The 12,345-nt window shown below is 46.8% G+C and overlaps 1 protein-coding gene and 1 non-coding gene across 4 annotated transcripts in view; one reads left to right on the top strand and one right to left on the bottom strand.

The window, feature by feature from the left end:
* Gpatch8 (G-patch domain containing 8) overlaps nucleotides 1-6,989 on the top strand; it is a 30,613-nt gene extending 23,624 nt beyond the window's left edge. For all 3 annotated transcript variants that reach the window (XM_045158280.1, XM_045158282.1, XM_045158281.1), the window contains one exon: nucleotides 725-6,989. In XM_045158280.1, coding sequence (XP_045014215.1) covers nucleotides 725-4,613 — 3,889 coding nt within the window. In that variant the 3' untranslated portion in view covers nucleotides 4,614-6,989. The remainder of the gene's footprint in view (nucleotides 1-724) is intronic.
* Nucleotides 6,990-9,044: 2,055 nt separating this feature from the next.
* On the bottom strand, nucleotides 9,045-9,180 carry LOC123463852. Its single transcript, XR_006639224.1, has one exon. It is a non-coding gene; the product is annotated as a small nucleolar RNA SNORA8 (small nucleolar RNA).
* Between the last annotated feature and the right edge of the window lie 3,165 nt (nucleotides 9,181-12,345).

The raw sequence follows: 12,345 nt of genomic DNA on the forward strand, positions 1-12,345 counted from the left end.
AAATAAATAAATAAAATGTATTAAAATGATTTTTTTAAAAAAACAGCTGGGCATGGTGCCTCATGTCTTTAATCCCAACACTTGGGAGGCAGAGATAGGAGGATTTCTGTGAGTTCAAGGCCACCCTAAGACTGCATAACTACATAGTGAATTCCAGATCAGCCTGAGCTAGAATGAGACCCTACCTTGAACCCTGCCCCCCCCCAAAAAAAGTACAGATTTTTTAAATGAAATTTGAAAGTACAAGGAAAGGTGGTTTTACTCTTTTAACTTTTTGGAGGGGGGTTGTATTGAGACAGAGTCTTACTTTTTATCCCAGGCTGGCCTTAGACTTATGGCAATCCTCCTGTCTCAGCCTCCGAAGTGCTATGATTACAGGTTTGAGCCATCATTCCCCACAAAATATAACCTTGTGTTTATTTATTTTGTTTTTATGATACTAAGGATTGAACCTATGGCCTCTAGCATGCTAGGCAAGTATGCTACGGTGAGCAATATCTAAAATTTCTTTTGAATAGTTCTAGTCATACATTCAATAGTAAACCAGTGAGTAGGATAATGTAATAAGATTGGAAACGGGTTGAGGTAGACTTGTATGAAATGGTATTGGAATATTTTGAGTTGTGAACTAAGCCTTTTTGTAGTGTAGGCAGTTTAAGAAATAGCAGTAACTAACTGGCCAAGATATATGAAATATACCTCTAAACGTGTTTGTTTTCACTAGTGCACCAGGGAGTGGTCCTATGTTCAGACCAACAACAGTGGCCGTAGATGAAGAAGGCGGAGATGAGGATAAGGAGGAATCAGTGACAAACTGTGGAACGGGTGCTGCTGCTGCTTGTGGCCTGGGATCTGAATTCTCCACAGATAAAGGGGGGGCCTTCACTGCAGTACAGATCACTAATACCACTGGACTGGCACAAGCTCCTGGATTACCCTCCCAAGGTATCAGCTTTGGCATTAAGAATAATCTGGGAACCCCACTGCAAAAACTGGGAGTGTCCTTTTCCTTTGCCAAGAAGGCTCCCGTCAAACTTGAATCAATAGCATCAGTTTTCAAGGACCATGCAGAGGAAGGGCCCTCTGAAGATGGAACTAAACCTGATGAGAAAAGTTCTGACCAAGGACTGCAGAAGATTGGAGATACTGATGGGAGCGCTACTCTTGATGGTAAAAAAGATGATGATGACCCTCAGGATGGAGGGTCCCTTGCCTCAGCCTTGTCCAAGTTAAAGAGGATGAAGCGAGAAGAAGGAACTGGAGCTTCAGAGCCCGAGTATTACCACTACACACCCCCAGCACACTGCAAAGTCAAGCCTAACTTCCCCTTCTTGCTCTTTATGAGAGCCAGTGAACAAATGGAAGGTGGTAACAGTACACGCTCAGTGAATGCCCCAGAGAACAAAACAAGCAGTTCTCCCAAGCCTAAAGGCTGTGTTAAGGTGGCAGCAAACCAAGGAGCAGAAAGGACAACTAGTGAAGTCTCTGAGCAGAAGGAAACCACTGTGGCTGAATCTTCAGAGCCTGAAAGTAAAACTGAAGCAAAGAAGGCCTCAGGAGAGCATGTGGGTGAGCAGAGTTCAGAAAGCCAGAGTCAGAAGTCATCTGAGATGCAGATGTGTGAGTCTCATCCTTCTAAAGAAACTTCTCAGGCCACCCCAGCAGCGAAAGCAAGCCAGGAAGGACCCAGGCATCCCACTGGTCCATTCTTCCCAGTTTTGAGCAAAGATGAAAGCACTGCCCTCCAGTGGCCATCAGAACTATTAATTTTCACCAAGGCTGAGCCCTCTATTTCCTACAGTTGTAATCCTTTATACTTTGACTTCAAACTTTCAAGGAACAAAGATGTCAGAGCTAAAGGGACAGAAAAATCAAAGGATGTAGGAGGCCCCTCAAAGGACAATCTCCAGAGCCTTGATACTGGAGAGCCAAATAAAAGCAAGGAAGGGGAAGAGAATATAGGGCATTCCTCGGAGAGCAGGATGGACACACCTACTTCAGGGGCTGCTTGTAGCAGCCTGAGCAAACAAGAGCCTGGGGGCAGCCATGAGTCAGAGAATGAAGACACTGGGAGAAGCCATCCCAGCAAGAAAGAAAGATCTGGGAAGTCCCACCGACATAAAAAGAAAAAGAAACACAAAAAATCCAGCAAACACAAACGGAAGCACAAGGCTGACACAGAAGAGAAGAGTTCTAAGGCAGAGCCTGGGGAGAAGTCTAAGAAGCGCAAGAAACGAAAACGAAAGAAGGATAAGTCATCAGCCCCAGCTGATTCTGAACGGGGACCCAAGCCAGAACCCCCTGGGAGTGGCAGTCCTGCGCCACCAAGAAGACGGCGAAGAGCTCAAGATGATTCCCAGCGAAGATCTGTCCCTGCTGAAGAAGGGAGCAATAGTAAGAAGGATGAAGGTGGCAGTGGTAGTACTTCGCAAGATCACGGTGGCAGGAAACACAGAGGTGAACCTCCAGCTTCATCTTGCCGCCGGAGAGGCGGAGCCAAACAGAGGAGCCGGTCTAGCCATCGGAGCCAGCCCAGTAGTGGAGATGAGGACAGTGATGATGCGTCATCTCACAGGCTGCACCAGAAGTCTCCATCCCAGTACAGTGAGGAGGAGGAGGAAGAAGAGGAGGAGGAGGAGGAAGACTCAGGCAGTGAGCACTCCCGTAGCCGCTCACGGTCTGGCCGGCGCCATTCCTCACACCGTTCCTCCCGACGTTCGTATTCAAGCAGCTCAGATGCCTCTTCCGACCAGAGCTGCTATAGTAGACAGCACAGTTACTCTGACGATAGTTACAGTGACTACAGTGACCGATCTCGAAGGCACTCGAAGCGTTCTCATGACTCGGATGACTCAGACTATGCCAGCTCCAAACACCGGTCCAAACGACACAAGTACTCATCGTCTGATGATGACTATAGCCTCAGTTGCAGCCAGTCCCGAAGCCGATCTCGGAGTCATACCAGGGAGCACTCAGGATCCCGGGGCCGAAGCCACAGCAGCAGCTGTAGTCGCAGTCGGAGCAAGCGGAGAAGCCGAAGCACCACAGCCCATAGCTGGCAGCGGAGCCGGAGCCGGAGCCGAGATCGCAGCCGCAGTACCAGGAGCCCTTCCCAAAGGTCAGGCTCCAGGAAGGGATCATGGGGTCGTGAGAGCCCTGAGGAGAGACGTTCTGGCCGTCGGGACTTCATTCGCTCAAAGATCTACCGTTCTCAGTCTCCTCACTATTTCCGGCCAGGTCGAGAAGGTCATGGGAAGAAAGATGATGGCAGAGGAGATGACAGTAAAGAGACAGGCCCACCTTCCCAAAATAGCAATACTGTCACAGGAAGGGGTTCAGAAGGTGACTGCAGCCCTGAAGACAAGAACTCTGTCACTGCCAGACTGCTATTAGAGAAGATCCAATCCAGGAAAGTGGAGAGGAAACCCAATGTGTGTGAGGAGGTGCTGGCCACCCCTAGTAAGGCTGGACTCAAGTTCAAGGACCCTCCACAAGGCTACTTTGGGCCCAAGCTTCCCCCGTCTCTTGGTAATAAGCCTGTCCTTCCACTGATAGGGAAGCTCCCAGCTACCCGAAAGCCCAACAAGAAATGTGAAGAGTCTGGCTTGGAAAGAGGTGAAGAGCAGGAGCAGTCAGAGACAGAAGATGGGCCCCCAGGGAGCAGTGATACTCCATTTGGGCATCAGTTCCCTTCAGAACACACAGCTGGCCCCTTATCAGCCCCAGAAGAGCCAAAGTCTGAAGAAGCTGCTTCTGATCAGTCTGTGGCTCTGCTAGGCACCTCAGCACACAGTGACTGCTACCCTGGGGATCCAGCCATCATCCATAACTACCTCCCCGACCCCAGTGATGGAGACGCCCTGGAGCCCCTAGATAGCAGCAGTCAACCAGGCCCTGTGGATTCCAGCTTGTTGCCTATAGCCCCAGACCTCGAGCACTTCCCCAGTTACGCCCCTCCCAGTGGGGAACCTAGTATTGAGTCAGCAGATGGGACTGAGGATGCTTCTCTGGCTCCCCTGGAAAGCCAGCCCATCACCTTCACCCCTGAGGAGATGGAGAAGTATAGCAAGCTCCAGCAGGCCGCACAGCAGCATATCCAGCAGCAGCTTCTGGCCAAGCAAGTGAAGGCCTTTCCAGCCTCAGCAGCCCTAGCCCCAGCCACACCAGCCCTGCAGCCTATCCACATCCAGCAGCCAGCCACCGCCTCTGCCACCTCCATCACAACTGTTCAGCATGCCATCCTACAGCACCATGCTGCCGCCGCCGCTGCTGCCATTGGCATTCACCCTCACCCTCACCCTCAGCCACTTGCCCAAGTGCATCATATTCCCCAACCACATCTGACCCCCATTTCCCTGTCCCACCTCACCCACTCAATCATCCCTGGCCACCCTGCCACCTTCCTTGCTAGCCATCCTATCCATATAATCCCTGCCTCAGCCATTCATCCTGGGCCCTTCACCTTCCACCCTGTCCCTCACGCTGCCCTCTACCCTACCCTCCTTGCTCCACGGCCTGCTGCGGCAGCTGCCACTGCTCTCCACCTTCACCCACTACTTCACCCCATCTTCTCAGGTCAGGACCTGCAGCACCCCCCCAGCCATGGCACATGAGTTGGGGAGTGGGGACCTAGGTAGGGCCAGGGAAGGTGACCTATAATTCTTCCCCTGAGGGTGTTGAGCCATTAATACCAGCAAGTGAAAGCTGGGATGGGCAGTGTCTGACAGCCAAAGAATCCAGTTTTGGCTCGCAGGGATGAGTTTAGATTTGAGGTTTGTTTTGGGTTTACTATCAGGGATATTTTTTCCTCCTTTCTATTCTTTCTTCCCTCCTGTGTTTCTAAGCTAGGGAACACCAGTAAGTGCTACCCACTCCTCTGCAGCAGCATCTCCAAACTGTCCAGTTTAGATAACTCCCCTCCTCCCTCTTAGGTTTTCCTTTGCTCCTCTCTACAAATGTTAAAACATTTTGCTCCTCTCTGGTGAGTTGTCACCAAAGCACTTGCCATGGGCCTATGTGGTCCTGCCTTCTCAGTGCCACAAGGAAGGCCACACTGTCTCTCCATCAGCGAAAGCTCCACCACTTTTGGGCAGTATCTTTGACCATCCCTTGGTGACTACTTGTCCCATGTGAGGTGGGAAAGGGAGTCTGATCTGGAACCAAAAGCAACTCAGGCTGCAATTTGATCCACTTTCCTTACAAACAGAGCCACGTATTCGGCACTGCTCTCGTCATGTCCCTCGCCCCAGAAGAGGTTCTGCACACCCCAGAATGGAGACCCCGTCGTCATGAGTAGAAGCGATGCGGAACATAATCACCCATGTGCTTCCCCAGGAAAGGAGCTCGTGTGTCTGAAGGGTATATTTTCTTCTGTTGTGTTGATGTTTTCTTAATTTATAGAATTTTTTAATGTAAAAATTGCACTGAACTCTATAAACGTAAATGCTGCTTTTTGTAGCCCATATTAAAAAGGTTCCATATTTGTAGTATACTGCAATAATATTTTTTACATCCAGCTCTTCAAGTGATCCTGTTCTGGTGGCTTTGTGTAAATATGTTTGCCCTAGTTGAATTAAGAAACTTAAAAGGTTATAAAATAAAAATAAAAAAATAAAGTTATTTGTTTTCTGCTAGACGCAAAAATGACTAAGCATGTATATTTTATCAAACTCATGTATTTTTTGTAGTTATGAACTATAAAAATGTTAAAGCTTTTTTTTCTTTCTTTTTTACTTTCTGTTTTTCTTTCTTTCTTTTTCTTTTTTTTTTTTTTTTTTTTGCTGGGACAAAATGTTAAGTAATCTGCAGTAAGTGGTGCCCCCAGCATGGGGATTTCTGAGTTACTGGGCAGCAACAGTCAACTGCAGATGTCAGGAGGACTTTCAGTTGTGATGATGCTTTGTTTCACACCGAGAAGCAAGTGAGCGTCACAGAGGATGGGGAGATTGAATCAACAGCTTTATCCTCTGGAAGCAGTGAAATTCTGTGATTGTCTGGGGAGTGCCCGTGGTTTCCCTGGGTACCTTGTTCCAGGCAGTCTACTTGCCTTCCTAGTATTTAGCCCCCTCTGACAGTTTTTTTAATGTGCCTTTTGGGTTGGCTAGAAACTGAAGTAGAAGTAGACCAGAGGATAATAGAGTTGGGACAGTTTTCTCCTTTTGTTGGAAGGTGAGCACATTTATAAATGTGTCAGTCTTTTGATTCACAGTCCTTTGCCGTCTGCCCAGCTCGGTTCCTACAGTAGAGGCTTCTTTTCCTTTTCTCCCATGACGCTGACCAGAACTATCACCTCAGTCCCTCTTCCCCTTCTTGCCTTCACCCAGGCTCTCAGCCCTAGTTAACACACTGACCCAAAGGTGCTTGTATTGCAGGTCTCATCTCCTTTGTTGTTAGTGGTTCCCTCTGGCATATTCCTACATAGTCTTGCGACTAGAATTGGTGGAGTAGTGAACTAACAGAAAAAACATACCCTCCTTACCCAAATCAAGACTCTGTTCATGCATTTCTTCTCAAACCTTCAAAAGAAAAAACGTCTGGAGTTTGTGAGAAGTAAACGCTGGGCAGCCAAGGCTCTTGGCTGAGTCCCTCTCCTACCTGTTCAGTATTCCTCCTCCGATTCAGTAGTGTCACTTTTTGTATGACCAGCCCTGGAAAACTGAAATCATCTGTTTGAAGTGAAGGGACTCATTTTTCTTTGCTTTAGCCCATGTAAATATTTAAATAAAACAGTGTTAACATTTTTGTGCTGCTTCCCACTAGGTTGTAGATTGAGCCATGCTCTCTGGCTGCCTCTTTGCCTTCCTGGGGGCAGTTTTCTTCAACTTCCTGAAGAGTGATTTTAAAACCTTAAAAAAGGAAAAACAAAATAACCTATCCTTCCTTCCAAGCATAACAGATTGTATTTAACTTTATCACATATCATAGATATATATATGCTGTAAAAAGAAGGAAAGGAACTTTCTAATAAACCAATGATTTGTGGAAACTCAGCAGAGTCTGTTGTGATTATTGCCACTGGAGCTGGAGAAGGTGGGAGTTGTGGGTTACAGTGTCTTGCTTGAAATATTAATAGGTTCTTTTTTTTTATTTTCTCGAGGTAGGGTCTCATTCCAGCTCAGGCTGACCTGGAATTTACTGTGTAGTCTCAGTCTGGTCTCGAACTCATGGCTATCCTCCTACCTCTGCCTCCTGAGTGCCAGCTGTAAGGAATAGGTTCTTATGAGCAACTTGAGATATTTGGAATTGTACTGCTGAAAGCTCAGGCTGTCCAAGGAGAAGAGTTAAGATTGCTGTAGGAAGAACTGGTATTTTTTTTCCTCAGTCTTAGATGACTGGAAATGCACACTTCTTTTCTACTTCCTTTTTCCCACAAGGACTTCCTACTCTCCACCAACCACCCAACTTTTTCCTTTTTACATCTGTACTCTGTGTAGTACAACATGGGCCGTGTTGGTGTTCACTAAATAGGTTTGGTATTTCTGGCTTTGGCTTTTAGGATTCTTTTTTATTTTTAATGTCTTTTTTCAAAATTATTTATTTGACAGAGAAAGTGGCAGAGAGAGAATGAGTGGGCATGCCAGGGCCTCCAGCCACTACAAACGAACTCCAGATGTGTGCCCCCTTGTGCATCTGACCAACGTGGGTCCCGGGGAATCGAACCTAGGTCCTTTGGCTTTGCAGGCAAACACCTGAACAGATTAGCCATCCCTCCAGCCCCAGTTTTTAGGATTCTTTTATGGGCAATAGGCTAACAAGAATTGTCTGCTCAGCCTTTGACTTTGATGTGAAGTTCGGTACAACCAAGCTTGAATCACATCCTCAGCCCTTTACTGACAACTACTATGTTGAGTCTTTCTGCCCGGTATAAGGAAATAAATCCTATTGTTACTGAGGCAGCAAAGGCGTCTACATGAGGACGTCACCAGAGGAGCAGGGCATGATTAACATGTAGGGTTTCCATAGTCTGTACGGCTAGTTCCTCTCTCTGGCTCAGCCTTTCCAGGAGCTGTGCAATGTCTGCTGCCTTTTGATACAGCCGTGTTCTCTGCATCAAAAATCGACTCATCTTAAACCTAGAGTGAGTGCTCAGAGCTGCCTGCCTGTTTTCCTAAAAACTCTACTGCAAGCCAAGCATGCTGACACCTTTAATCCCAACACTCGGGAGGCAGAGGTAGGATCGCCTTGAGTTCAATGCCATCCTGAGAGTACATAGTGAATTCCAGGTCACCCTGGCCTAGAGTGAGACCCTACCTTGAAAAAAAAAATAGTGCAGGGCTAGAGAGATGGCATTGGACATTTGCAGTGGCAAGAGGCCCTTCTGTCTTTCTGCAAATAATTTAAATCACTAATTAAAACCCCAGTGCAGGCTGGATGTGGTGGCTCGTGCCTTTAATCCCAGCACTTGGGAGGCGAATTGCTATGAGTTTGAGGCCACCCTGGGACTACATAGTGACTTCCTGGTCGGCCTGGGCTAGAGTGAAACTCTACCTCAAAAAAACAAGGAAAAAAAAAAGTGAAATGTGAGCTAATACTAGGCTACAGCATTGCAGAATGGAGGGTAAGAAGATAGGATCAAGTATTCTTTAAAAAAAAACAAAACTTTTTTTGCTTTTGTTTGTTTTGATGTAGGGTTTCCCTCTAGCTCAGGCTGACGTGCAATTCACTATGTAGTCTCAGGGTGGCCTCAAACTTTCAGCGATCCTCCTACCACTGCCTCCCGAGTGCTGGAATTAAAGGTGTGCACAACCACACGCAGCTTCAGTACGTTTTTATTTAAGGGATTTCCCACGTGCTTCTTCATTGTCCATAGAGGTCATCTTAGTTGTGCTGAAAGAACTAATGTTTAATTTGGCCCACAATTTTCTGAGCTGCATTTATCTCTGGCTGAATGACAAAGTTGTCTGAGATCTCTGACATCTAATTCCTTGAAGCAACTTAGGATCCAATGTTGAATAGGTGATCTGTCTGCTTCTTAATTGCTGACACCCTAGAAGAATTACGAATCATGCTTAGCAGCCTGAACTCTAGTCTAAGAACGTGTAAAATACCATATCAATAGAAATACCACAGCTAACTGCACAAAGCCAAGAAAACCAATGATGCCAGATATTGGGTTCCTGTCACAGTGTCCTTTGAACACCAGCAGGAATGAGCTGCTGAGCGCAGATACCATGCACTGCAATTCAAGTGTTCACTCTAACTATATTGTGCTCCTACTGGGAATTCATCAGTGAATAAAGTTCCATGAGCTTTTTGCTTAGTATTTTTAGCTGTGTGCTGACGTGATAAAGTATGAGAGGAAGGGAGGAGCTGGGGGGACTTCCAAGTGGCACAGGGTGGCCAAGTAGGATAAGGCAGTGGTTAAATTTAATCAGAAAATACAGATCAGGAGCCGGGCATGGTAGTGCACGCCTTTAATCCCAGCACTCAGGAGGCAGAAGTAGGAGAATCACCATGAGTTCGAGGCCACCCTGGGGCTACATAGTGAATTCCAGGTCAGCCTGAGCTAGAGTGAGACCCTACCTCAAAAAAAAAAAAGAAAGAAAGAAAACACGTCAGGAACTAGGAAGATGAGACCAAGGGACTCAGCAGTTAATGGTGCTTGCTTTAAAGTCTGCAGGCCTAGATTCAATTCCCAAGCCACCCATACATGAGCTGGACAACACAAATGTCATAAACATTGTGTTCATTTCCAGCAACAAGAGAATCAATCTGGTGTGCCCATACACATAATGTGTAAGTAAATTTAAAAAAAAATTAACACGTATAGAGAGAGATCAAGAGGGATGTGACTCAGTGAAAGAGCACTTGTGTGAAGTCCTAAGTTCAATCTCTAGCAACACACACACACACACACATACTAAGAGGAGGATGTGGAAGCCAGGGATAGTGGCACACACTCAGGAGGCTGTGTTAGGTGGATTGCCATGAATTCAAGGCCAGCCTGGGACTACAGAGTGAGACCCTACCTCGAAATACCAAAACCAAATACATAAAAGGTGGGGCTGGAGAGATGGCTTAGCCATTAAAGCACCTGCCTGCAAAGCCAAACGACTTCGTTTTGATTTCCCAGGACCCACGTTAGCCAGATGCACATGGTGGTGCATGCATCTGGAATTCATTTGCAGGGGCTGGTGGCACTGGAATGCCCATTCTTCCCCCACCCTTTTCTCTCTCGCTCTCTCAATTTTTTTTAAGTGGCTGTGATTTATCATCCCTAACAGTTCTTTGTTTCTGTCTTTCAGCAACATCCACTACATCTTGGACTCTTGGCAAGGCCACGGGGCAGCAGAAAGAACCTTTCTTTCAATGGACTCAATTCAGTAAACAGCAGGGTCCCATCCTGTGCCATGTGTGTTTGCCAGAGTACTGATCTGAGAAGTCAGAGCAGGGCCCCCTCCAGTGACCCCAACCAGAATGAAGTCTTGTTTTTAAGAATACTTATTTTGGGCTGGAGAGATGGTTTAGCCGTTAAGCGCTCGCCTGTGAAGCCTAAGGACCCCGGTTCGAGGCTCGGTTCCCCAGGTCCCACGTTAGCCAGATGCACAAGGGGGTGCACGCGTCTGGAGTTCGTTTGCAGAGGCTGGAAGCCCTGGCGCGCCCATTCTCTCTCTCCCCCTCTATCTGTCTTTCTGTCTCTGTCGCTCTCAAATAAATAAATAAAATATTTAAAAAAAAAAAGGTGTGCGCCACCACGCCTGGCAGAAAGTTTAAAAAAAAAAAAAAGAATACTTACTTTGAGAGATGAGGAGAGAGAACAGGTGCACTGAGGCCTGCTGCTGCTGCAAACGAACTTCAGATGCACGCACCATTTTATGTATCTGGCTTTACATGGGTCCTGGGGGATTGAAGCGGGCCTTCAGGCTTTTTACCATTGAGCCATATTTCCAGCTCCGGAATCAAGTCTTTGTGTGTGTGTGGGGGGAGGTATTTACTTATTTAAAATATTTTTTTAATTTATTTGAGAGAGAGAGAGTGGGCACACCAGAGCCTCCAGCCACTGCAAACAAATTCCAGACACATGTGTCCCCTTGTATATATGGCTTGCTTGGGTCCTGGAGAGTCAAACTTGAGGTCTTTTGGCTTTGCGGACAAATGCCTTAACCACTAAACTATCTCTCCAGCCCCCGTTTATATATATATTTAATATTTTATTTTATTTATTTGAGAGAGAGCGGGCATGTCAGGGCATCCAGCTGCTGCAAATAGTCTCCAGACACGTGTGCCACCTTGTGCATCTGGCTTACATAGATCTTGGGGAATTGAACCTGGGTCCTTTGGCTTTGCAGGCAAGCACCTTAACCACTAGGTAGTCTCTACAGCCCAAGTCTTAGTTTGAGAAGAGTTTTCACCCAGAAGAAGCGAAGCTGTTCAGTTGAACAGCTGTGCTTAATCTCAGAGCCTAAAGACCAGAGTGAGTCCACTTTGTCCCCAGCTCCTCCCCACTTGAACCAAAATCCATTTATCCCCCTTTCTCCACATTGGCCGTGCCAGTGCAGCCACACTAAGAACTGGCTGAAAATGCACGGATGGTAACACTGATGCCCCAACATGGCTGGCTGAGGGGGCCCAAAGTCCTGGGAGGAGGAAGTGGGAATGCCTTAATCCAAAAGATGAAAGCTTCAGGTCTTATCAGTGGGGAGCAGCTTCCTTATTCCTTCCCCACCTCAGGCCAAGTCACAGTGTCAGCAGCGGCATAACTAGCTGGATGGGGCAGGGAAGAGTTGTAGAACTATGGGCCAAAGTACATTTGCATAGGCCAGTTCATTTACAGTTGCTCTAACCTAAGCAGAAAGTGCTGGTAGTTGGACTAGCATGGCGGTAGTGGAAGTGGAGCTAAGATTCAAGCTATGGGGCTGGAGAGATTCCTTAGCTGCTGAGGCGCTTGCCTGAAAACCAAAGAGCCCACATTCAATTCCCATGTAAAGCTGCTCTTCCTATCTGCCTCTTTCTTAAATAAATAAATAAATAAATAAATAAATAAATAAATAAATAAATAAATATTTTAAAAAGAAAAAAAAGATTCAGGGCCAAAGAGATGGCTTAGCAGTTAAGGCATTTGCCTGCAAAGCCAAAGGACCTCAGTTGGATTCCCCAGTACCCATGTAAGCCAGATGCATATGCATAAGTGGTGCATGCAGCTGGAGTTCGTTTTCAGTGGCTGGAAGCCCTGTCGTGCCCATTCTCTCTCCCTCCCTCCATCTCTCTCTCTCTTGCTCAGCCTTTTTCCCCCTCTCTCAAGTTAATTTTAAAAAATAATATTAACAAAAAAAGATCCAAAGTACAGAAGTTGAGGGCTGGAGAGATGGCTTAGTGGTTAAGGCACTTGCCTGTGAAGCCAAAGGA

Source organism: Jaculus jaculus, chromosome 9 (assembly GCF_020740685.1).
Source record: "Jaculus jaculus isolate mJacJac1 chromosome 9, mJacJac1.mat.Y.cur, whole genome shotgun sequence".
NCBI classification, from domain to species: Eukaryota; Metazoa; Chordata; class Mammalia; order Rodentia; family Dipodidae; genus Jaculus; species Jaculus jaculus.